General features: G+C 38.4%; 1 protein-coding gene across 3 annotated transcripts in view; it reads right to left on the bottom strand.

Annotated features, from left to right (window-relative positions):
• Nucleotides 1–24635, bottom strand: part of AMPH (amphiphysin) — a gene marked incomplete at both ends in the record, with an annotated part of 242204 nt that overhangs the window by 18710 nt on the left and 198859 nt on the right. For 2 of the 3 annotated variants that reach the window (XM_084229176.1, XM_084229177.1), the window contains 5 exons: nucleotides 8823–8948; nucleotides 13585–13635; nucleotides 16987–17019; nucleotides 19786–19809; nucleotides 21742–21765. In XM_084229176.1, the coding sequence (XP_084085302.1) occupies nucleotides 8823–8948; nucleotides 13585–13635; nucleotides 16987–17019; nucleotides 19786–19809; nucleotides 21742–21765 (258 nt within the window). The remainder of the gene's footprint in view (nucleotides 1–8822; nucleotides 8949–13584; nucleotides 13636–16986; nucleotides 17020–19785; nucleotides 19810–21741; nucleotides 21766–24635) is intronic. The other variant, XM_084229178.1, reaches the window with a different exon arrangement.

The following is a 24635-nucleotide window of genomic DNA, read 5'->3' as shown; positions in this document are numbered from 1 at the left end:
CATGAAAAGTGGAGTGTGTTTTCACATGTACTATATGACATTAAAGCAAACAAGTCATACAATAGCAAGTTAGATAAGAAGATTTCAAGAAAAGGCTGGTTGGAATATATTTTTCTACATTATTTTGCCATTAGTCTTCTGTATTTCATGGTTCAGAAAGATATGTATAAAGTGGTCAAGTAGAAAAGAAACCCACTGAAGTGTATCTGGCCTTGTCTATTGCACTGCAGAGTCCCAACTGAGAATACCTGGAAACTGGACATTCCGAGCTAGTTTACAAGTTTGAAATGAATATGATCCCCAAGTTGGAAAAACCACAAGGCTCATCTAAGTAAGTGTTCTCATTTTACAAGTGAGTAATATGGTGTGTTCAGAGTTGCACTGGAGACAGAACTGCAGATCGGTGTTTCAGAATTACTTTTCCACTAATGAGCATTGAAGCTGGAGTGACCCTCTTCATTTCTCTGGGAAAGTAACAAAGAAAGATAAATATCACAGTGGGAGTTCAGGCCACCCTTGCCTTTTCCTGCCTACCTTTTATTATGGATCTGAATTGAGCTCTTAACTTGCCTGAAAGTGCTATTATTTGTGGAGCATTTGTGTGAACAGACAGATTCTTCAGTATCTGTTTTAAAAAAAAGCCCACAAAGCAGCTAGGGTCATTAAGGTACCGAAGAGAAGATTCTTGTACTAAGACAGGTTGCTGGCTGGTGTGTCTCTTTATATATGAACTGTATTTAGAAGAACATTGTCTGAGATAATAGCCCTACAGCTTGACTATGGGCTGAGCTCTCCCAAGGAGCAGGGTGTTTCCAATGTGTCCCTTTACAGGTGGCATCTAGTATTACAAACCTCATTTGACATATCTATGCATTTCCTTTCTAATAAAGGAATTTATTGGGTTTTCCATCCCCCTAACTTTCATCTCAATCATCTTTTTCAATCTACTCTCCTAATATTACCTGCAGTCCCATCACAAACCGAGAGCAGCTGGTCCCTGAGCAACTCGACGGCTGGTAGCGGGTGTTGCCATGGTAATATCTGTTAGAATTAGTGCCATACTTTCTTTAAAAATTAAAGTCTTCTGCAGAAATCCAAAAGAAAATGAATTTTAGGTTAATTTGAACCCTAAGATTTGGTAGAGTACTCAATAATGCTACCTCTGTGGATTTAAAGTTATAATGATTTATTTGCAAAGCACATAAACAGGTGGACTTATCTTTTGGAGTAAAGGTAAATTATGTCCTATACACATTCAGAGAGGGGGACAGGAGCAAGTACTAGCTTTTGGAGTAGTCAAAATAGACAGCCATGTGCCTCCCTGGTGGCACAGGTGGTTGAGCGCAGCACTGTGAAGCTGTCCACAGCCTCTGCAGCGCGGGTTCTATCCCGGTCAACCACAGAGATACCCACATGGTGTGGCAGACCTCTTCTGCCTCACCCGCTGTGCCCTTCAGCAGTGTATTTCAGTCTGCCTGTTCTGTTTCTCGCTCTGTCCCTGGTGAGTCCTCTCACCCTCCCACACCTCTGGCCTGTACCCCAGCTCTTGTATGCATAAATAAATCAATCTTAAAAAAAATAGACAGCCATGATGGAGGCCAAAAATAGTTTGTCAAGCAGGTTGTTGAAGGAAAATGCCTTTACAGCACAACACCTGGCTTACCTTGCTTGGTTAAGTATATTATCTCTGAAGGATACATAAAGTATTTGCTTCCACAAATGGACCTAGGCCTGGGTTGGCAGAAGGAGGAGGCAGGGCGGCCACACACATTTTGTAGTAATCTGCATGTCAGTGAATGTCATCATATTCTACTGGCAATACTCCCAGCCATGACCCAGTCACATCCACATACACTGTCTATCCCTGTGAGTCGTGGGGTCTGACCAGAAAACAGTGTAGGCTCTGAATCTTTAGGAGGGGTGCGGATGAAAATTGCCCCAGGAAAACTCAGCTTCCACCCTCTGAATAGCCCACAGCATTAGTAGTAAAACCTATGCCATGAAGGTTTGTCACCCCAGCTGCCTAGCAGACAGAAACTAGAAAAGAAAAGTTATAAAGGGTGTTTTAACTACCACAAGGGATTTGGAGATCTTCACTTTTAAAAGTAATAAACAGAGGATATTTTTGAGAGCAGGAAGAGAACTTAGAATTTATTAAGTTCAGTCCTTTTAAAGGAAAGATAAGCCTGGTATAGAAAGATAAAACGATTTTGCCAAGGCAACGTGTTGGCTTAGCCAGTTAGTCAGTTCTCCAGATGACCAAGTAGGTCCTTCCAAAACATCCCTTTGATACTCACTGTGAACGTATTGTGAAATTTTCTGGGACCAACGGGCAGGTCTAGCAGCCAGGTCTAGAGCAAAGCCAATCTCATAGACAAAGTGTGAACAGGCTCCATCCTGTAGCCTGTGCAAGAATTCTGCCGCCTGAAGGTCACCCCCACTAATGACCAAGGAGTCAGATAAAGAAGACTGAACAACTGATACCCAGTCTTTACATCTTTGTAGCATATTCCTGAGAAAGGAAGAAATTAAATCTTGCATGGCCTTCCTCGAGGCTCAGTGTATCTTTAGGCATCCTTAACTAAGAACAACTTAGAACTAAAAGCCCCTCCATTCTAAATGTCAATGACTCATTCTTCCTACTTCTATAAATGAAATTAAAATTTGTGTTTATTAGAACAGCTCTCACAGAATAAAATCTGTTAGACTGTTTCCTAGTTCAAACCCTCACTTTTCTTATCTCATAAACTCTTATTAACTATTACAGAAACTTTATTTCAGTTAACACTGTTCTGCAGCCAAAATGGGGAATTAGGACACACCTGCCTCTCAGAAGCCCAAGGTTGACTACACAAGCATTTCTGTTCCATTCTGGCCCTTCAGCTACAGATCAGGACATCTGCCAAGTCTAAGCACTTGTTCTGGTTAGGCCTGGGAGTCAGCATGGTTTCAGCTTGGTCATGACCCTGATGACTTTAATTAGTATTTCATACAAGTGCTTTTAGACAACCTGCTCTTTTTAAAAACATACCATCTGGGATAGTTAAAGGATGAATATCTATAGATAAAATGCGAGGATTTGAGTTTCATGTCATTGCTTTCTGGGTATTTGATCTCGATGAAATCACTTACACTTTTTGTCTCAGTTTTTCATCTATAAAATGCACCTGCATAATGTTTTACAGTGTTACTGTAAGGTAATGCCTGTCAAATTCTAGCACTTAGCAGTATCTATTATTAAAATATGGCTCTGTTGATCAAAACTAAACCATCTTTGTGTTTCAGCCACTTCAGGTCATACACTTCAGGTCATACACATTCCAGCATCTGAACAGCTGGAATAGAAGACAATTTGAGAAAAGAAGGGTTCTCTGATCTCAAATCAAGTACTTTTTCCTGATGGTGCCTATTATTTTAGCTCATGTTCACTACTGAGAAGTGGGCCATATTACAGGGCCTTTCTCCCCTGGAGGTGCTGAAAGGATGGAGAGGACAAGAAAAGGCAAGAAGAGGGTGAAGAACTATATCACACATGGGACATTCAGCTTCACATTATCCAAGGACCATATACGTGTCAGCACTGTCTGTCACCCACACAGTGGGATACTTGAATCAACAGAAAACATCTCAAAGATTCTGCCAGGTCTAAATTTTGATCAGTGGAGTAGGTCTAGTATTTATAGTGGGGACAGTGGGCAGAATTGTCTAAGAAATTCTGGTCTTATGGCTGCTGCTCAATTGAGCCGAAGACCAAGAATGGTCTCTACTTGGGCTTGTGAACTGAACCCCCTGTGCACCAAGAAGACAGAATCAAGTTTTAATGTCCTGAAGTTAATTACAATGAAAGCTATGTTAAAAAAGAAAAAAGGTGGGCCTGCCGGGTGGTACAAGGGGTTGGGATACAACCTATGAAGCTGTCTGCAGCCACTGCAGCATGAGTTCAATCCCAAGCCAGGGAGCTAATCTACATGAAACAGCAGACCTCTTCTGACTCGCCTGCTGCTACCCTCAGCAGTGTATTTCGGTCAGTCTGCCTGTTCTGCTCCCCACTCTGTCTCTGGTGAGTCCTCTCACCCCCCATACCTGTGTCCTATACCCCAATTCTTGTATGCATAAATAAATAAATCTTAAAAAAAAGAAAAAAGGGCAAGCCAATACAAAAGTATATACCAAGCTAGACACATAAGGTCATATATTGTATGATTCTATTTATATGAAGGGCCTAGAGTACAGAGAGATGGAAAACAGATGGGTAGTTCCCAGGGGTTGGGGGGAATGGGACAGTGGCACAAGGTTGTAACCTGGGATGATTAAAATGTTTTGGAACTAGAAAGTGGTGGTGATTGCTCAACATTACAAACGTATTAAAGTCACTTATCACTTTAAGAATATAAGTTTATGCTATGTGGATTTCACCTAAATTTTAGAAAGATACACTAAAAGTAACACCTAAAAAAATCACTAGACATCCATCAACCACAAATGGTTTCTCAACAGTGAAAGAATAATCTGAAACCTGATGCTCATGTTCATATATAACTACAATTACACTTTGAACAAATGATAACATTGCAAAATCCTCATTTGTGTTTGCTTGAGAAGGGGCTTTGGAATATTAGACCCCAGGGAGCAGGGGAGATGGTTGGCAGGTGGTTGATGAACACCTACATTCAGTCCCATGTGGAAACAGCAATGCCCCCATTCTCCACATGTGACCAGACAGGTTCAGACCAACCTCTCTGTGAAGGGGAGGGGTCAGGATTTATCTACCACCTTGTGATATTTTAGTCCTGGTTAATGTCATCTCTTCCCTGTGATTTGATGCAATGGGAGAGAAAAAGAAATATCTAGGCTTAGTTGCTTCTGCCAACTTTGTATATATCTCTGCAACCCATCGCTTTTTATATGACATAATATGCACTTGATAGTTGGTAGCTACTAATATTGCTCATTGGGAAACAAATGAGCCCAGATTCTGGAAAAAAAAAAATCCACTTACATACATAGAGAGATCTGCCAGAAATATATAGATATAGATCTATATGTATTTACTGATTTAAATCAGTCTTGACAAATCAACTCAAGTTTGAAATTTTGAAAAAACACAAGAGACAAAGCAAAAAATAGTACCCAGAGTAATGGATTCTCAACCAATTCTAAAATATCTTCATGTTTTGTCAATTATACTATCCCTAAATTTATTTACAGCACATTATTTTTGGAAATATAATAAACAAAAAGTAGAGGCATTGGCCTATTTCACATCATTTGAGGAAAAATTTCTGACCAGAACTTGGAGAAAATTAGGATTCTGCAAGCAGTGGGATAAATGTGAGTCAAAATAATCTTTGTCAGCTTTTTAGCCTAATTCTCTGATATTTACTGGAACAAATTTTGATCATATGTTTGTACCTAAGGAAAATAATTATTATTTCCATAACATGGAAACATTTGGAGAAGTAACAGTGGTTTTTAAAAGACCTCTTGTCAATATACTGATAAAAATTGGTGTGATAAAGAAAAATGAAAGATAACATTAGTTCTGTGGAGAGTAAAACAACAACAAAAATATAATTAAACTTTTCTTGAAAGCCCCAGGTTTCTTTGTGAACCACTGCTAGAATTTCCTGTTTTTAAAATTACATTTGCCTCTTTTTTTTTAAACAAAACCCCACAGACTTTACTTCATATGAAATGTATTAATAACTGTGTGGTGACATTTTGGCAGCAAAATGGATGACATCAAAAGGTCATGTCAACCCAGTCCTGACGGATGGCAACCACAGGCAGCCTGTTAATTAATGCTGGACACAGCATAGATTTTGATGTATATACAACTAAATATCACACATTTAGCCAGAGAACAGACCTTTCCTTAGGAAAAAGAACTCTATTTTATGTTGGATTATCACAACTGAAGAAATACATTCTTTGCAATATTATCTTAAATGAAAGAAAGAATACAGAGAAGAGTTAAACTTCATCCAAATATGTCAATTTTAAAAACATGGGAGGGGCCTCCCCGGTGGCGCAGCGGTTGAGCGCTGGGTTGCGAAGCTGCCCGCAGCCTCTGCGGCGCCGGTTCGATCCCCAGCTGCTCCCCGGCCACTGGAGGAGGGTCCCACATGGCACGCAGACCTCTCCTGCCGCCCGCTGCTCCCCTCAGCAGTGTACTTCAGTCCTTCTGCCTGCTCTGCTCCCCGCTCTGGCTCTGGTGAATTCTCTCACCCTCCTGCGCTTCTGACTGTACCCAGTGCATGTATAAACAAAACAAACAAACAAATAAATAAATAAAGCATGCCTCTATAAAAAAAAAAAATAAAAATAAAAAAAAAAAAACATGGGAGGTGGTCACTTGTGATGAGTATTAGGCAAATGAAACTGCTATAATATTAATTAATATTCTTCCTCCTGTACTTTATTCTGTATGGGGATAGATAAACAACTGCGTGAACTTTTCTTCTTGGAGAGTATTGGCTCAGAAGGTGAGTTCTGGACCTGTGGTTCTTATACCATCTCCCAATCTCAGAAGACGCCTGAATCCTTCATGAGACTCTCAAATTGCCTAGCATTTCACAAAGTATCTATTTTTTAAAGTTCACCCTTAAGTTTTAGAAAACAAGTGATGTTTGTACTACAATTTGTTAAGTATTGTTATATAATCACCATTGTTTAAAAATTTATAAATCTTTTATAAATTCTCAAGTATATAGTAAAGCATGTAGCATATTTTAATATACTTTATATATATAAACTTGTATATAAATGTGTTCACATATGGTAAAATATATGACATAATAGGTAACTTGATAATTGGTAGTTACTAATATTGCTCATTGGGAGATAATGAGCCTGCTTACAATGCTGTTAAAAAAAGCCTGGGGTGAAAGTCTCATGGTTCTCTGAGAGGGAGTCATGAAGAGTCAAAGTGACTCATCTAATCAATTGCAAAGCATCAAACACCCTTGCACAAAACCGTGGCATTAAGTCTTTCGCTGAACAGTTGGGGCATGGAACAAATGTGGCTTAAAAACAATTGGTGAAGATAAAGCCTATGTTGCCATTTAAAAATAGAAATTTAATAAGAACTTTTCAGAACTGAAGCAATTTCTAAACCATTATCTACACCTAATCATATCTTTCTAGCTCCCTGGCATATCTTTTAATTCTGAAAGTCAAAAATTCAATACTCTTTCCCTTCCTTTCTTAATTAAATAATCTTAAGCTAAGCTGGGTGGAAAGATTACAATGTGGCACTAACTGAAAATGTCCCATCTGTACTGTGTTGTTGAGATGAGCAGTGAACTTGGGAGTGACAGGAAAAAAAAAATCCCTGGAGACTGGATACAGTGTCAACTCCCCCCGTAAAGTGCCTGGAACTAGCAATGCTTCTAGAAGAGAAGCAATCTAGTGGAACACATTTCTCTTTTTACCTAAAGGATTTAGTTCACTTTATCTTTATTATTTTTTTAAGATTTATTTTTATTTATTTATGCATACAAGGACTGGGATGTAGGGTAGAGGTGCAGGTGGTGAGAGGATTCACCAGAGACAGAGTGGGAAGCAGAACAGGCAGACTGACTGAAATACACTGCTGAGGGGAGCAGCGGGCGAGTCAGAAGAGGTCTGATGCATCATATGGGTGAGCTCCCTGGTCTGGGATCGAGCTCATGATGCAGTGCCTGGAGATAGTCTAATGGCGCTGAGACTTAACACCTATCCCACCAGAGAGGCCCCTACTTTGTCTTTAAATGACAAACATGGTCATTTTCCCTGAATTGTTCTTAATTTGTATTTTTCAACATTATCTTGCCCTGCTATTTTCTTTTCCACTCTATGACTAAACGATGGATTTGACAGATGATCTATGCTTTTCTTGGTAAAATGACCTTGGACATTAACAGCAAGACAATTAGCTTTTATTTCTCTGTTGTCTAATCTAGGAAATGTTATTTTTGGAATAGGGAGACTGGTTTTCTTCTTAGTACAGATTCTTTGTAGGCTGCAGTAAATGCTACTCTGATTAAGATTCTTGGGAGACATGATAGCTGCAGTGCATAAATATACTTTCATTTCTTTCATATTTTGAATCAAATTTTCCTCAGTATTCTTCCATGGATGTTACACTGCCCAATTTGCCTCGGTGCACAGAAAGCTCACCCCCATCTGTGAAGTGGTGTATATGGCTTTATGGCTAAATGGAGTAGGGACAGAACAAATGGAGGCAGACAGGAGGGTCTCTAGGCTTACAAAAAATACATCCTCAAGGTCCCTCAAGTCAGAATCGGACTTGATTTTTAGCAAATGATTCAATATACAGGAATCCTTATATGCCATGGACTTGTAAAATGGAATTCCAATCCCTTCTTGGGCCTTAACCAACCCACACAACTAATATTTTTAGAAACCAACAGAGTGATTATCCTTCTGCTTATCACCTGAAGTTGGTGCCTAATGGAAGGCGCATCTCCAGATAAATCATAGAATCAACATGCCTGATTATTTGTGAGCTTTGCATCACTATCTGCTATGAATGAAAGAGTATTAGAAAAAATCGATGCAGCCTTTTTTTAAAAAAACTAAACCTATGGCTACATGATTGTTTTCTATTGGTCATAAGGTCAGGTCTTTAAACATTTTCCTTTAAAAAAAAATAAAAGAGAATGGAGTCATTGTCAAAGGAATGAAAACTGTTTGAACCTGGGGAGTCATGACAGATTTGGAGGTGACTTGGCCCAATGAGAAGGAGAAATGGATCATGATGAGGTGAGCATGGCTGCAGCAGGGGAGGAGGTGGAGGGTAGGAGGGAGGCGGCGCTCACCACTGCCCCCTCCGCTGGCGCCTCGGCCTCGGTGTCCAGTCCAAGGTCCAGCCCAGCAGCAGGTGTGGCAGCGGCAGGGGGCTCCTCCAATTTCGGCTCTGAGGGTGCAGCCTGTTCAGATTCAGCCTTTGATTGTTTGTTTTGAGGGTTAGAGGAAAAAGATTCAATATGTGAATAGATAACATCACAGAATACCGGACAATTAAGATTTTCCTTCTTATCATAAAGGTCAGCAGATTCATTAAATCTGTGCTGGATGAAAACCCCACATTTGGCATCACAAACCTGGTAAGTCAGGAGCAGACTCTTATTAAGCTTTGGTTTTACAACCATCAAGAATTGTCATTTCCTTGGAAGTTAAGCAAAAACTTAGCATGTGGTATCTTGTTGTACTTTCTTGTAACATTTTGACTATTCAATTCATTATGATATTGAGTAGAGATGCTAAATGTAGTAACAGGTACTACCTGTTATTTAGCAGAGAGAGAGCAGACCCTACAGGTCTACCTTTGCCAGTTGGAAGGAGTGAGGAAAAGTTCAAAGGGCACATGATTCTGCCCCCAACCCAGGTATGTTGTTAAGCACTACACACACACAAAATTGAGGGGTTCTCCCAATATTCAGACCAAAATGCATTAATTTTCACAAACAGGTCACTACCCACCTATTTTTCCAATGTCAGGCTGGGAGGAACAGACCCAGCTACCTGGCAAGTGGCCACCAGAATCATACTTGGCTGCCTGCAAGTTCCTGTTTAGTCCCGTGTCACTTCTCCCTCCAATAAAATCCTTAGCAATCAGTTTATTTCATATAATAAAGTAATTCTTTAAGGAGCCATAAGGCAGTACTCTCCATTAGATATTAAATTAGATTCCTCTAATTGTGTGGACAAGAGTGAGGTCCTTTAGTCCTGCTGTGACCAATACATATTCTGATTCTAATTCCAATTCTAATCAGCTCTCTGTAAGCTCTTAGCTCAAGAACTTTTTCATTTTAAAATTAGCAATATTAAATAACAGACCATTAAAAATACCACAGCCAATGCAAGTTACCATGGTTGCTGAAAATGTTCCCTAGTTTGATTAATATAAAGAAGCATATTTATTTAGTATGATTAGCTCACTGAATGGACGGCCACTAGAGGGCACATTAAGATTCTTCACTATCAAGACAATTAAAATGTAACAAAGTTTAGAAGTGTTTTTCTAGAAGAAAACCAAGTTTCAAAAAATAAACTTCTGGGAAATCAGTGTGAGGTCTGCCCCACTCACCATAAGGAAACAAAAGCCACCTCTCGTTCTGCATGTACAAGTCAGAGCACATGACATGTTCCATGCAGAAGTGATAGAAGTTATGCTGAGAATATAGACACGGACAGTGAATAAATAATGAATACCTAGTATTGGATAAATACACAACATATTTTATGTTGTGACCCCCACCAAATCTTCCACCGTGAACATAATCACATTTCCTTCTCTTCAAAGGGCATAATAAAACTAAAGGACATTCGGTATTTAAGTGCACAGAAAGCTGTTATTTTTATGGGCTTTTATAACTTTCAAGAGGTGATCTGATGCAATTCTTAAGAAAGAATGAGATAAAATTCACTCTAACACACTCTCAAGAGTCCTCTATGGAAAATAATTTCACTTTTATTGTTCCAAAAGAATTATCTTCATAATGGAACGTTTTCCTAGCAGTAAAAAGATACTCTAAGCTCTCAGGGTATGATCTTACCATTTTGGAAGTTAAGGTGATTTGTTCTGAGAGTATGTAGCAAATGACCAACCCAATGAAAGGTATAAAGGGCAATTTAACAAAGCACTAAGAAAGCCAGCAGCAGATGTGAGTTTATGCTATAGAGGAAGTCTGAAATCAGAACAAGAGTCAAGAGAAGTTTCAAAAATGAGTCAAATAAAAGTATCAAACATTAAACAACAACAACAACAACAAAACAATGCAAAGATAATAACTTAAAGTGAAAAAAGTATTTGCATCAGATTTTGGTTTTCTTGAGTCTGATGAAATTTTTGAAGTGGGCCTCCCCCGGTGGCGCAGTGGTTGAGTGCTGGGCTGCAAAGCTGCCCGCAGCCTCTGCAGCTCCGGTTCCATCCCTGGCCGCTGGTGAGGGTCCCACATGGCGCGCAGACCTCTCCTGCCACCTGCTGCTCCCCTCAGCAGTGTATTTCATCAGTCTGCCTGTTCTGTTCCCCGCTCTGGTGAATTCTCTCACCCTCCCGCACTTCTGACTATACCCAGTGCTTGTATAAATAAATAAATAAATAAATAAATCTTTAAAAAAAATAAAAGAAATTTTTGAAGTTACATGAAGACAAGAATAACTAGAGTGATCTCCTATATTTGTCAAATTGTGTTTGTTTGCTGAAATTAGACAATATAACAGAAGTACAACATGAAGAGGAAGAAGTGATTATGTTCCCCAAAGTCACATTATTTTCCCTAGTATTATTATAGTGAATATTGCAAATTAAATTCTAGAGGGATAAATAACCCCCTGAATGATGAGTAAGGATATATGATAGCATATACTCGAATTTGGAAACAGAAATCACCTTTTGATTCCTTCTCAGGTAATGTAAAATTGTAAATATTTTGTCAAGATGGAAAGAAAGGCACAAGTAAATTGTGAACTGTATCTTTTGGAAAGATCTAAACTCATCCTGCTGATTGTACCCTGCTTCAACCATTTCATTTATTTTTTTTCCCAAAGAGTTCCTCCTTTGACAAACACTGCACATGGTTGATACCATGCCATACCTATTTTGAAGCACGGTAATGATTTCCTGTTGTTTGCTGGAGGAGCGCTCACTATACATCAAAGGAAGGAACACTATATTGGTGACAGCAGGAGGCCACAATGGTTTAGATCTGAGACTCAGAAATCAAATTCTTCCTTTAGAACAAAATGAGTAGTGTAGCCTCAGTGCACAATTTCCAGTATCCTCCATGAGAGGGGGATGGTAGGTATGTCAACACAGAGGAAGAGAAGTGTCAGGAGAGTAGGATGACAGTCTAGTCACATTCCACTATGGCAATGCTGTGGATTCCTGCTTTTCCAGTCCTGGAGGAACTAATTTAGTGAGAACTGCAAAGGGCCATAGCATTAACTCTAAACTCTGAGCAAGGTTTGCAGATTTAGAAGGATTTAAACATGTTCAAGGGCCTATGAGACCATTAGATGTGAGTTGGGCAGACAGGTAGCTGACTTCCAACTTCATCATCCATTTTATTCAGTGAACCAAATGCCAGGAAATCATCCTGCCCCTGGGAAGGTCCTGTACATTCCCAGTGCATTAGAGATGAGGGTTCAATTTGAGTTCTTAAGTTTCTCACAGGGCAGCCAGAACGATCACATTTCTAATACTGTCTATGACAGAGTTAAACTGCCTAGTGAAAAGAAGGTGCTAGATGCCTCCTTCAGAAAATATCAAGGGAAGAAGGCAGGCAATGGAAGCTCCAAGACCCAGATGTAGGCAGAGAGACGTATTCAGAGAAACTTAAAAAAACAGAGGATTCTATGCCTGTATATTTTGCATCAAAGTAGTAGGAGTGAGTTTAAATTGACTCACCACCTTTCATTTTATGCCAGTATTTTTTCTGTTTTCTTAACCCATTTACAACTGATAATTAAAAATCTCATCCTCTGGTATCAATATAATCCTTATTCTATCACCAGGCTAAGAATCACAATAAACCTATAACTCATCCTTATACTCTCTCATACTTACACAATTTCTATTTCAAAGCTTTAAAATATATTTGCAGGTCACACAGCCTCTGCCTTTCACCTGGTTCCCCAGAAGGCAAAAGTAAGACAATCTATGGACAAGGTATTAGAGACATATTTACCTTTGAAAAGGGCCAAATAACCTTTAAGACAAATTTCCCAGAAAATAAGCCTGATACTTAAAAGTAAAATCATTTACAATGAAAAATTCACTGTACTCAAATCCAATTCCAAGATTCTACTGTGAGTCAGGGGCTGGGCTAGACACTGCTCCTTTGGGAAACCAAATAAGCTACAAAAAATCCTCATATACTAATCTGCAAAAAGCAAAATCCTATGTGGCGTGCCACTGACAAGGTCATAGTGACCTCGCTCAGGGTCTCCTTATTCAACCACATTTGTAAGCTGCACATCAGAACTGCAACATTATCTTGTAAGAATGTCCTCTGAAGGTGGGATTCCAAGCCTCAGACTCATATTTAATATTGTAAACCAATGTCACCTTAATAAAAAATAATTAAAAAAAAATCTCTTCTGACCCCAACAGTAACTCTTTATGATTCTTCCTCACTCCCCAGCTGAGCTCTCCTCCCCTTTCATTTGGCAGCAAAGTAGGAATCACATCTCTACAAAGCACTGCTGCTTTCTACATTGAAGTAGGAGATGAGAGGTGAGGCGGTTTCAAGTTCAAGAAAAAGTAAAGATCTACTTTCAAGTATTTAATTTTCAATCCTATAGTCACATGGAAATATCCATGTCTTTAATGGATTTACTCTGGTCCTACTGAAGCCCGAAATTAGGAAACCTGGATTTCTGCTAGGATCACCATGTCTTTAGAAATAGAAGGAATCACATTCAAAACATAATTGATACCTTTCTGAAGCTTTTCTATCCTAGAGTGGCTATAGAAGCCACTTTCTGTATATTCAGGCTCTAGATAACCAAGAATGACCAACCTTAGAATACTTGGTAGTAACCAATGACCAAACACATAAACCAAACTCAACTTACCACATTGCTGATTTGGTCTGTCTGCATAGTGAATAATGAAGTGTCCTGGGGCTGAGAATTGGGAAGGAAATAGCAGATTAAAAATTATTAAGATTCCAGCTAATTTGCTAACTATATATATATATATATGTCATCTCCCGCCAGCTGTTGTCAATAAATAATTATAAAGATTTACAATTCTCCTTTATTTTAAATCAGAAAAAAAATCAAGGATTTTTTTAACATTCTAAATATAAATCTGAGCTAACAGAATACAATAACTATTAAGCTATTAAATAAAGGGCAGTGTCTTCAAGGGGATGTTTGGTCTGAAGCATCTCTTCTGGATTTCAACAGTGAACAGTTTTAGTAGCACTAGGACACAAATTTAGTTTTTCAAATGTTGGAAATTCAGTCTTACTATGTCACCTTAGTATGACTTCTTTAGGGTAATTATAAATCATAACATAAAATTTTATTATATTCACTGATCTACAATATCAAGCTGGAGGAAATCTGATGACACAGTGATCTCCTAAAGAATAGTCATCTCTCATTAAACGGCAGCCAGACTTGTGGCGAGTATCCTCCAGACAAAAGACCAAAAGAGCCCTTCCTTGGTATTCTGACCAGTGAAAAAAAAAGGGTGCCCACAGATTTTGACATTAGGGGCTTCCTAAGAGAAAAGATGAGCCAGTGACATTTGGTTAAAGATGGCAGATTGAACATAGGCAATTATCTCTACTCTCTCCAGAATTAGAAGGAAGCAATAACAAAGGGAATTTTATAGTGTGATTTTTTTTAAAGGAAAAATTTATAATGGTAAAAAGAATGAGAAGAAAGAGAAACAAAAGTTTGGAGTTGAAAAGTAGATGAATGAATAACAATTTGATGAATCAAAAAAAAAAAATCTGCTGCAGGTAGGCTTGTAGTCTCTAGACAAGAAATCAGAAGAGTCTTCCCAAGGAAGCCTGATCAGCTTAAGAAAAATAAGTGCTGAAAGAATCTAATGTGGGGTGACATCAAGGAGTCCTCAACAGGAAGGATGAGTCAAAAAATCCTAGAACATGGCCATAGTCAAAGAGCTCTACCTATCTGTACAAGCTTCCTGTCAGCTTTTTAGTGTCCACCCCTAACTATGAGTAGACAGTCAAGATTACCAGATATATGTGAAAAGTCTTAAATGTGAAACAGAACAACTGAATGGTTAAAAATATTAAGTAGAAGAAAAAGACTTTGTGGAGGAGGCCCTTCAAAAATGTTTATTATTGTTAGTACCCTCAGAGATATAATGGAAGATACTGTATTCATTATATAGAGGATGCTATTAAATATTCAAAACCAAACAAACAGAGAGCTCTTGGTAATTAAAAGTATATAGAAGTGGAAAGTCTGTTTGAAATTTGAAGAACTAGATAGCAGGACAGTAAAAAGGAAATTGCAAAGAAAAAAATAGTTAAAAGATTAGCTCAGGAATTCAAAATGAGAGAAGTGTTAGAGAGTGAGCAAACACAGAAAGAAAGGAAAGAAATCCCTGCGAAATAAGAAAATGTTTCCCAAACTGAAAGACATAAATTTTTAGATTAAAAGGCTAATCCAATGTATGAAAATGCATTCACACCAACATACCACACTGTAACATGAGGTAAAAAGACTACAAACTTCTAAAGAAAAAGAGAGTATATTGGGGGGTGGGAGGGAAAAGGCAGAGGGGTGGTATTTACCTTTAAGAAAAGGGAGATGAGGGGGGTGTATGACAGTCATCTGAAGTTTTAAAATAAAAAAAAAAATCCTTACAAAATTTTCTTAACTCTTTACATTATGTGCATTTACAACTAATAAAAGTATAAAATTAAAAAATGATAAATGAATAGCAATTTTATGTAGGTTTATGTAGAGAGAAGACATGCATTATTATCTGTGTGTGTGTGTGTGAGAGAGAGAGAGAGAGAGAGAGAGAGAGTGAGAGCTAGAGAGAGAGAGAGAGAGAGAGAGAGAATGAGTATATGAGTGGATCTTTTTATAGGAAGATAGGGAATAGTTATCTAATTTTTAAGAATAATACTAAATGTTAAAATTTAAAATCATTCATATGTAATGTTAAGAGAAAAATGATGTAAAATATATAAAATTAAATTAAATTAAAAAAAAAGAGAAAATGTATTCATCACAGACAATCCTGTGCTTGAAGTCTCCCTAATCCACCTGCTTGGCAGCCATGTTCTGCCTTTTCTATGGGCTACAACTCTCAAAGGTTGGGACAAGTACAGTGTCATAACTTCTATTGACTAGTGGCTCTACTTTCACATTCTCCTGAGGAAAACACTGCATCATAGGACAGAGGCAATGTGTGGTTTCTGAACTTCCATGAACTTTCTGAACTTTCTCGAGAACCATAAAGAGGTGAGTTCTGGGGAGTGTGGTTCCAAGGAATATTCAGAAGGAGGTTTCTCAAAATCTCTTACATTTTCTAAAGATCCATCTCATTACAATCTCAAAACAATTCTATCTCCTCTTCTCTAACAGATGAATCTTAGGGGACCTTTCAGATCAGGACAGCTTCTAATTTTTTTTTTAATATTTATTTATTTATTTATTTATACAAGCACTGGGTACAGTCAGAAGTGCGGGAGGATGAGAGAATTCACCAGAGCCAGAGCGGGGAGCAGAGCAGGCAGAAGGACCGAAATACACTGCTGAGGGGAGCAGCGGGTGGCAGGAGAGGTCTACGCGCCATGTGGGACCCTCCTCCGGTGGCCGGGGACCAGCCGGGGATCGAACCGGAGCTGCAGAGGCTGCGGGCAGCTTCGTAACCCAGCGCTCAACCATTGCGCCACCGGGGAGGCCCAGCTTCTAATTTTTTTAATTATTTATATCTATTTTACAGCATTGTTCATTTTTGTACAACGCTTGCTTTCTCCTCTCAGGTGTAGTCCCTGTAAAATTCCCAACACCAATTCACCCATGCGCCATGAAATAAGCCAGAAGGAAAAAGAAAAATACCAGATGGTTTCACTTATAGGAGAAACATATGGGAACCAAATAAGGTTTCAGGAAAAAAAAAAGAACAATAAATAAAAAACAAACTAAATAGGCAACTATAAATAAGAGCTTTTAATTTTTACTGAACAAGGCAGCAGAATTCCAAGGTAGAGCTAGTACCACTAACAAGTGCTCCACTATGGAGTACTCAGTATGTGCCGGGTCACTGGGCTCAGCACTCTGCATGTATATCTCATTTGATCTTCATAACAACCCTGCCATGTTGCTGTAATTATTTCCATTACAGAGCTTATAAATAGTAGGGTAAAGTATAGGGCCAACAGGCTTAATCACTATGCAATATCGAAGACACCAGATCCTTATTTGAAAATTTCTCATCATACTGAATGGATGGAATTTGCCATTAAATCAATTTCTTACCTGGGTGAATTCATTAAATGAGCCACCAGAAGCCTAAACAGAAATGAAAATCACAGTATATTATTTTTTATTATTTTGTAGGGTTGGTAAATATCCATTAGACAAGTTAGAAGGTAAAGACAATCACAAATTTAAAATAGTACAAAAGGATACTGTGAGAAAGTGCTTAGGAAATGTCTAGACATTTCTATGTATAAAGGCCATACTGTATTATTTAAAATAGGCTGACAAAAAAGATTTATTTTTATAATTATTGCTGATGTGTAGCTCAGTGCTACCCAAAACCTGTTTTCTCAATAATGACAAGATGATTGCAGAAAACAGCCATGAGGGGATAAATCCCTCTTTTTTTCAGGCCACTGAGAGGATCCAGAAGTGTCTGCAGTGTTTCTCTAAGATATCATTTTGATGTACAGCTATAAAAAGGTTCTATTGCTTCAGTGGGTCTGGGTAAAAACACTTCATGAATTCCTATTGGAATGGAACCACTTAGGTACCGTGAGTGTGTTCTATACATTTTTAATGCTTGAACAGTACAGTAAATACAAGGAGACCAGCAAATGGGATGCTAAAATAATTTCATTAGTTACCAATGCAATCATTCTGCTTTTTTGTGTGTGTTTTTTGTCAACCTATTTGTGTTTGATTTGCACAGATTTAAAGAGGTACATGACAAGCTACCAAGGAGATGAGACAGGCCTTGAGAAGACAGTAATGATCAATGAAGTAGGTGGGAAACATGAGGAAAAACAGAACCTACAGAAGTTTTGGACTAGTCTACACTACATACTGGGGTAAGTACCTCTTCTTTATCAGCCTCTAGTTCTTTGTACAATAATCCATATCTCTGGTTAGCAATTTCATCTTCAGATAAATCTGAGTTGTTGTTGTCATTATCCTGGGGAATAGTGGAACTCTCGGAGCTAGCATTCTGGGAGGTTCCCACAATAAATGGTCTAGCTCTCTCTGCACTTTGCTCCCAGCAGCTAGCAATGGCTATTCCCCCACATACATCTGCTAGTAAGTCTACCTCCAGTTCTTTTTTGCTCTCAACCATATTTACATATTCCCAAAAATTTTCCAAGTCTCCCAAATCTCTGATAGACCAGCAGTTAATAGAATCATGGCAGGTGGCAAATCTACTTGCTTGGCCATCTGGTTTACCAGAGAATTTCGACATATGAATATTATTCACTTTTGAATCCAAGCTTGGCTGCCAAATTTGACCTGTATCTATTCTCCAAACTTCTGCTTTTGTAATTCTTGGCAAGTTAATGGGCTGACTAGTCCTTCCATTCATTGGACTTTCAAATCCCTCTATTAATGGGTTGTCTGCCTTACACAAACAACACTCTTTTCTGTTTGCATTAGTTTCCAGGGAATAATCAAGGTCTGTTCTAGACTGAGCTTCTACTTTGTGCTTTATTGATAAAACAACAGCCTGATTTTCATCCTTTTCACCTCCAGAAGCATGTGACACCATCTCACATTGAATTTCTTTAGCATCTGTAATGTCCGGTGCTGTGTGACATATTACATTGTGGTTGTGAAGACTTATTAAATTTTTTTTTATGTCTTTACTAACTAAATCCTGTCCCTCGGGGATGGCATCTTCAATATTAGACAGAAAGTCAGTATGGAGTGGCAGATTCGAAATATTTGTATGGCTGGCAGATTTAGCTCCAGTACTCCCTACAATTCCATAACGACTTACTACTTGAATCCCGTCATCTAGTCTTTGGCTTCTGTCACTAAATTCCTCTGCCATATCTAATCTTTCCATGCCTATTTCTAAAATATCAGTTTTCTTGAAATATTTTTCATTGGTCTTTGCATTTTCCTTATATGTAGCTTTTAGATCTTTCCTACTTTTCTCCCCATTGATTTTTAAGGGCTCCTGGTCTTGCTTTGCCATTATCTTATGAAGATCTATTACCTTATTTTCTATACTTTCACATTCTTTCTCTTCAAATTCCCCTCTACCTTCTAGTGCCTTGATAGCAACAGCTCCAGTGTCTACCTTTTCACATGTCTCCACACCTGCCCACATAGAATCTTCTATCTTCTGTTTCTCTTCCTCTTCTGCTGACTTTTTAATATCTTCTTGACTTGCATTGGCCAGGCCACCAGTGTCCATGGCTGGTAATTCTGAGTCAGGTAAGTCATTAGGCTGCTCTGTTTCCATAACAGAAGCAATGGCAAATTCAGTCTCAGGCACAGGCTTTGGGGACAGCTCTTCATTGCCACATGGAGGGGATGGCCCCAGGTCAGCCTCACCATGTTCAGCAATGGTGTGCCAGTCAGCAGAAGAAAGCATCTCAGTGGAAAATTCCATGTCTTGCTCTGCTTCAGAGAGACATGCAGAGTCTTCCTGAGACCCACCTTGAGTAATTTCCTGGCTGACACTGTCTGTGCTACCATCAGGACCCCAAATAAATGCACCTATATCAATTTGAGATCTTTGAATTTCTTCGGCCAACCCAGTGTCTGGAGTTTCCTCCATGATCAGGTTACACAGGGAAAGACTTTTTGAAGAGTCAGTCTTTAGAGTATGCAGGAGAGCAAAGAAAAAAAAAGAGATGAAATAGATCATGATAAGATTTGATGAGAAACACAAAGCTCTTTAGTAGGGTAGCACAAGTTACATGAAACTAGAGAGTATTTAAATTAAATGGTTTGAAGGTTAAATTTGTGACTAGCAAAGCCTCAAGAAAGAAAAAGCTCAATCTAGCTAATATACCAATTATACTGCATATTAACTATAAAAAAATACAGACTTTTTTCTGGATATTTACTTACCGGCTGTACCAAATCAGTGCTTGTCTGTATGAACAAAAAGATAAGCAATAAATAATAAAGTAAGAGAATAAAATTTGCTAGCACATCTAAATCCCCTGCTGTCTAGAGTCAACATTCTGCTGAAGGCTACGGTCTTTACTAATTTGAGATTAAATTTTATAACTTGTTTTGAGACAGGAATGATTTCATTCCAATACTATTCAAGATTACACAATCGCAACACAAAGAAAGCCATTGTCACTTTCTAGTATCAACAAGGATGTCTTATGGCTGTTCCACAATTTCTTTTTCAGCTGACTCCAAAATGCAGTTTCAAATAAGCAAGACTGAATACAGCAGACTAAGATTAAGCACGAGTGGACACAGAATTATATAATATCACATGTTCTGATGTAGTATCAGAATAAAATCTTCCTCAAACTCATCCTGCACTTGGGTCTGCATTGGAGGTAAACTGATCTGACCACTCTAACTGTGTGGAGGACTCTCCTCCTGTTCTCCCCACAATGCCGTAGCCTACCCTGCACACAAAGCAGCAACTCTGAGGAACTGAGCAAACCATGGAATGTGAGCAATAATATTTAGGGAACTAGTCTGCAACATTGCTATTATAATGATTTCTAGCAGGTCTGTCCTTTGAAATTCTCCTTCTAGATGATACTTTCCCTCTCCTATACTCTCAAACCAAAGATATATTTGAAAAACAAACAAAAAAAATAACATTGTCCTCTTAATAGTTAAAGAAATTAACACAGTTGGGGGTAGAATCCAAATGTCCTGAACATCAATTGATGCATCCCTTTTATGTAAATAGACACAAAAAACCAGTTCACTGTAAAGGATGTTTTCAATTGAAATTTTTAACTCTTCTCTTAAGAACTTTCCATGATGCTCCAGGATCCTAAGAAGTGCTACTTAAACTTGCTTCTGAGTAAGATAAGGGACAACCATCTTTCTGTCCTAAGGGAAGGAAGCAGCCATGGCACTTTCCAAGCCAGGCCTATTAAGAACTAGATCTACCAAAATACCCTGTTACTGTCTCACTAAAAAAATAAATAAATAAATAAAAAAGGCAAACATGGAAACTCAATTTGTGTGCTTAAGGACTATACCTAGGGCACTTCTGAGAGTGAGAAGACCAACATTCTGTCCCAAGGACTGTGAGGTTTAGATGGGTGTGTTCAGTTTCCTAATTTCACAGCACAGATGCTGCTACCACAAAGCTGTTTGTGTCTTTTCCTAACTCTAAATTCTGAAGTATTCAAATAAATTCTGGAAGTATTCATCCTAGCGCATCAGATTAGCTGAATAAATAACATCAGAGTAACATCTATTTTTTATTGATACGTATCTTGCCATTGGATTAGATCCTCTTCCAATATTATCTCACTCAGTCCTCACACACCCATCAAGGTGTCACTATCGTTATTTTACATATGATAAAAAGTGAAGCTAAGATAGTTTCAGAAATTGCTCTAAATCATATAAGAAATAGATCCTGCACTTAAATTCAGGGTGGTTTGACTCCACAGCTCAAATCCTTATTGATAAAGTTTCACTGAAAGAATAATGAAAAAATGGTTCCCTGTGCAGTGCAGCCCCCTCCTTACATCTTCTCATGCACACTTTTCTTATCTTCTACTTGAAAGCAATAACCAGTGTGCATGTCAACCACCAATATTTACAGCCACCAACAATTGCGGGGAGAGGCCCAGAGGTCACAACACCAAATTCTCTTGCATCCAAGAGCCTGACGTTCTGCTGTGCCTCCTCACCACTGTTCTGGAAGCTGGTAATGCCTGGAACTGCCAAGGACTGATGGTTGTTCTAGGGGACTACATCATCACTCAAACTGTATGGTTCTGCTTTGCATCACAGATGAAATAATATATAGTATGTTCTCCAAATTTCTCGGGAACCAGGCACATGAAAATACAGAACTCTTAGTACTCTTACCGTCCACAGGTCCCAGGGCAATGTCTGAAAGCAAACGGACAAAGTACTTTAAGTTTACAAATCCTAATCATGTAAAAACATGCTGAGGTGATAAAAGTTCTTGAAATAAGGTCATTAACATTTTTTAATCATTTAGTACAGCTGCACTATTTAACAGAACTCTCTTTGATGAGAAAACATCCTGTATCTTGGAAGTCCAATAGGATAGCCACTATACATGTGGCTACTGAGCAGATGACACATGCTACAGCTAAGTATTTCAAGTTTAAATAATTTAAAATTAAAATGCCACATGTGACAAGTGGTTCCCATATTTGACAGGACAGCTCTACAACAGTGGACAGATATATGTGAATGACAATGAATGGATTTACTGTTATACACAAACGCAATTAAAAAGAAGTAAACAGGTAACCAAATATTAAAATTCATCACATCCTTGAGGAAATAAATTCCTAACTATTGCTAATGCTATTACTTCCCCAGCCCTCCCCTACCAAAGAAGATGCATCATGAGCAGGTCAATGATAAAAGAACCCCAGAAAAGCATTCTTCAATGTGTTGCATTACATGATAACATAAACTCAATTAATTGGTAATCATGCAAACCAGCAGGATGCCCCATAAGATAAAAGGATGAGTTGCACTTACTACTATAAAGCTTACTGACCCTACAGAGTAAATCCAGATGGTTTAAATGACTGACAATGAGTGTGGGGGAAGTGGGGAGACCTTCCCTTCTTACTTTCCATGTGACTAGAATTAGTGCTAAAGCCACATCCTTTTCTGCCCTGTCTTTGTGGCTGGAATCCATCTTTATGTACATGTTTTAAATCACAAATATGAATAGTAAATTAGAATCCTAGCCTAAGAACATGAGTTTCCAGATGGGATTACAGATGTCTTGTTTGGAATCTGTGCTAATGAAGGAGGACCCTGTGGTTCTGATGGACACTCGCTTGGCCCCGCCTGCTCTAACCCTACTGCCCCAGTGCCCTGCAGCGCTGTGCATCCGCTGGTCTCCAGTAAGCACCTGCCTGTAGAGTGACTAAGAAAGAGCGAAACAGCTCCAGTGAAAGCACCCATTTTGTGTACATTATGGCTTCTCTATTTAATATGTGCCTGCCAATTATCCAGATGGTTTATGTTTTCTCGCTTCACAGGCTCTTAACCCCCTAAAACCTACTATACTTTCCTATATAATGTAGACAACATTGCATTTTCACCAGAGGAAGGCTGTAACATGAAACCTCATCTTTGCGTTTATCAATCCTGAGGATCACAAAAAAAAAAAAAAGGTGTTAGCTCATGTGGACACTGCAGAGATCACAAGATGAGATGTTCTGCTAGTAGTAAGAACATCAATTTAAAACAGAGTCAGGTGATAGGAAAGGGAGATCACTTGAGGGAAGGGGAAAAAGGTCAGTAGAATCTAATATGGCTGCGCTTTCTGTTATCTCCACCTAAGACTTTTTTTCTTAGCGAAGAGGTGAGATGTGATTAGGGCTGGATTGCAGGAGGACTCTGCAGTGAGGTGACTCAATTACAGCCACAGGGACTGCCAAGCAGTTTATTACATGGCTGGAGGGAAGGACAGTGGCGCGCACAGCTTTTTCTAACTGCAGTAATGCATTTCCTTCAGAACTAAGTCTTTTGAAGATTTAACCAAGGTCATATTTTTTTTTATATTCTGAAATAAATTCTTACTCATAAATTCACACAAAGTTTCATGATTTATGGATCGATTTAATCATGAATTATATAAAAGAGATTTCTCTAACTTGCTATAGAAATGTCGTGAAATCTCTAACACTGATAGCACAGCATCCACTATGGAAACTTCCTTCAAACCAAAGTAATAAACATGGGAGAGCAAATTAGAGGAGTATAATGAATTATTCTGTCTTTACAATGAGAAAGCTCTGAGATGGAAGTATCCTCAACTGGACATATATTAACTTTCTGCTTTTCTTGGCCACTATGGCAGAATTCTCAAATTTGCTGGCAATGACTAAAATAGCAATTCCCAAAATAAGTTAGAGAACAGTCAAATAAATGTTAATAAAGTTTCACTGTGGTCAGACAAATTTGGGAAACTATGTTAGATAAATCTAAACAGGTTTTTTCCTTTCTATTGCTCAAGACTTTTTGGAGTCTTTAATAATCAAATGCACACAGTCATGCTCCTAAAAGAAAACTGATTGATTTTTCTGAAATATTCACCTAAGAAACCCATTTTTTTCAAAGTACCCTTAAGACTAATGTCTGATCTACTTAACTTCTTCCATAAGTATTAGCTCAGATTGTTATTCCTGAATTACAACAATGAGGACTCTAGAAAGTCACTCACAATCTAGAATGAAGCATCGATCAAAGAAGAAGTTTCATTTAAGGAGGTTCACATTGAGCCGTCTGTGCCCCAGGGGTTTACTTTAAGATATCAAGAAGGCTCCAAGACCAGGAAATTGAGCATGGTCTCAATTCCTAAGCTAAGTTTTACAATAAACATTCATGAACCAACTTGAAGTATATTCTACCACCTTTAGATGTTCCCAAATTCAAATGTGAGGTTTCAATCCCATCCAAAATACTGTTATAAATAGTTTCTATGTAGCCAAAGTTTTAAATTAACTTCCTTCCCGGAACACAGTCAAATGTAAAAAACTATATTCCAGAGAAATTACCCACAAGTCAATTCAATACCCACCACCAGTGTCCCTCTAACAGAGAATGCTATCTATATTTAGACAATGTTATCATATAAGAATGCAATAGTTATTGAAATGGGGAAGTGTTGAGAGTGAAGTAGTGATGAGCCTGGATGAGCATAGACAGACAAGACTAAGTTTGCACTGAGTCATAATCAAGATCACACAGGGAATCTGTAATGTGAA

This window comes from Talpa europaea (genome assembly GCF_964194135.1).
Source record: "Talpa europaea genome assembly, chromosome: 3".
Lineage (NCBI taxonomy): Eukaryota > Metazoa > Chordata > Mammalia > Eulipotyphla > Talpidae > Talpa > Talpa europaea.
The sequence above is the reverse complement of the archived record's forward strand: the minus strand, read 5'-3'. Positions and strand labels throughout refer to the sequence as shown.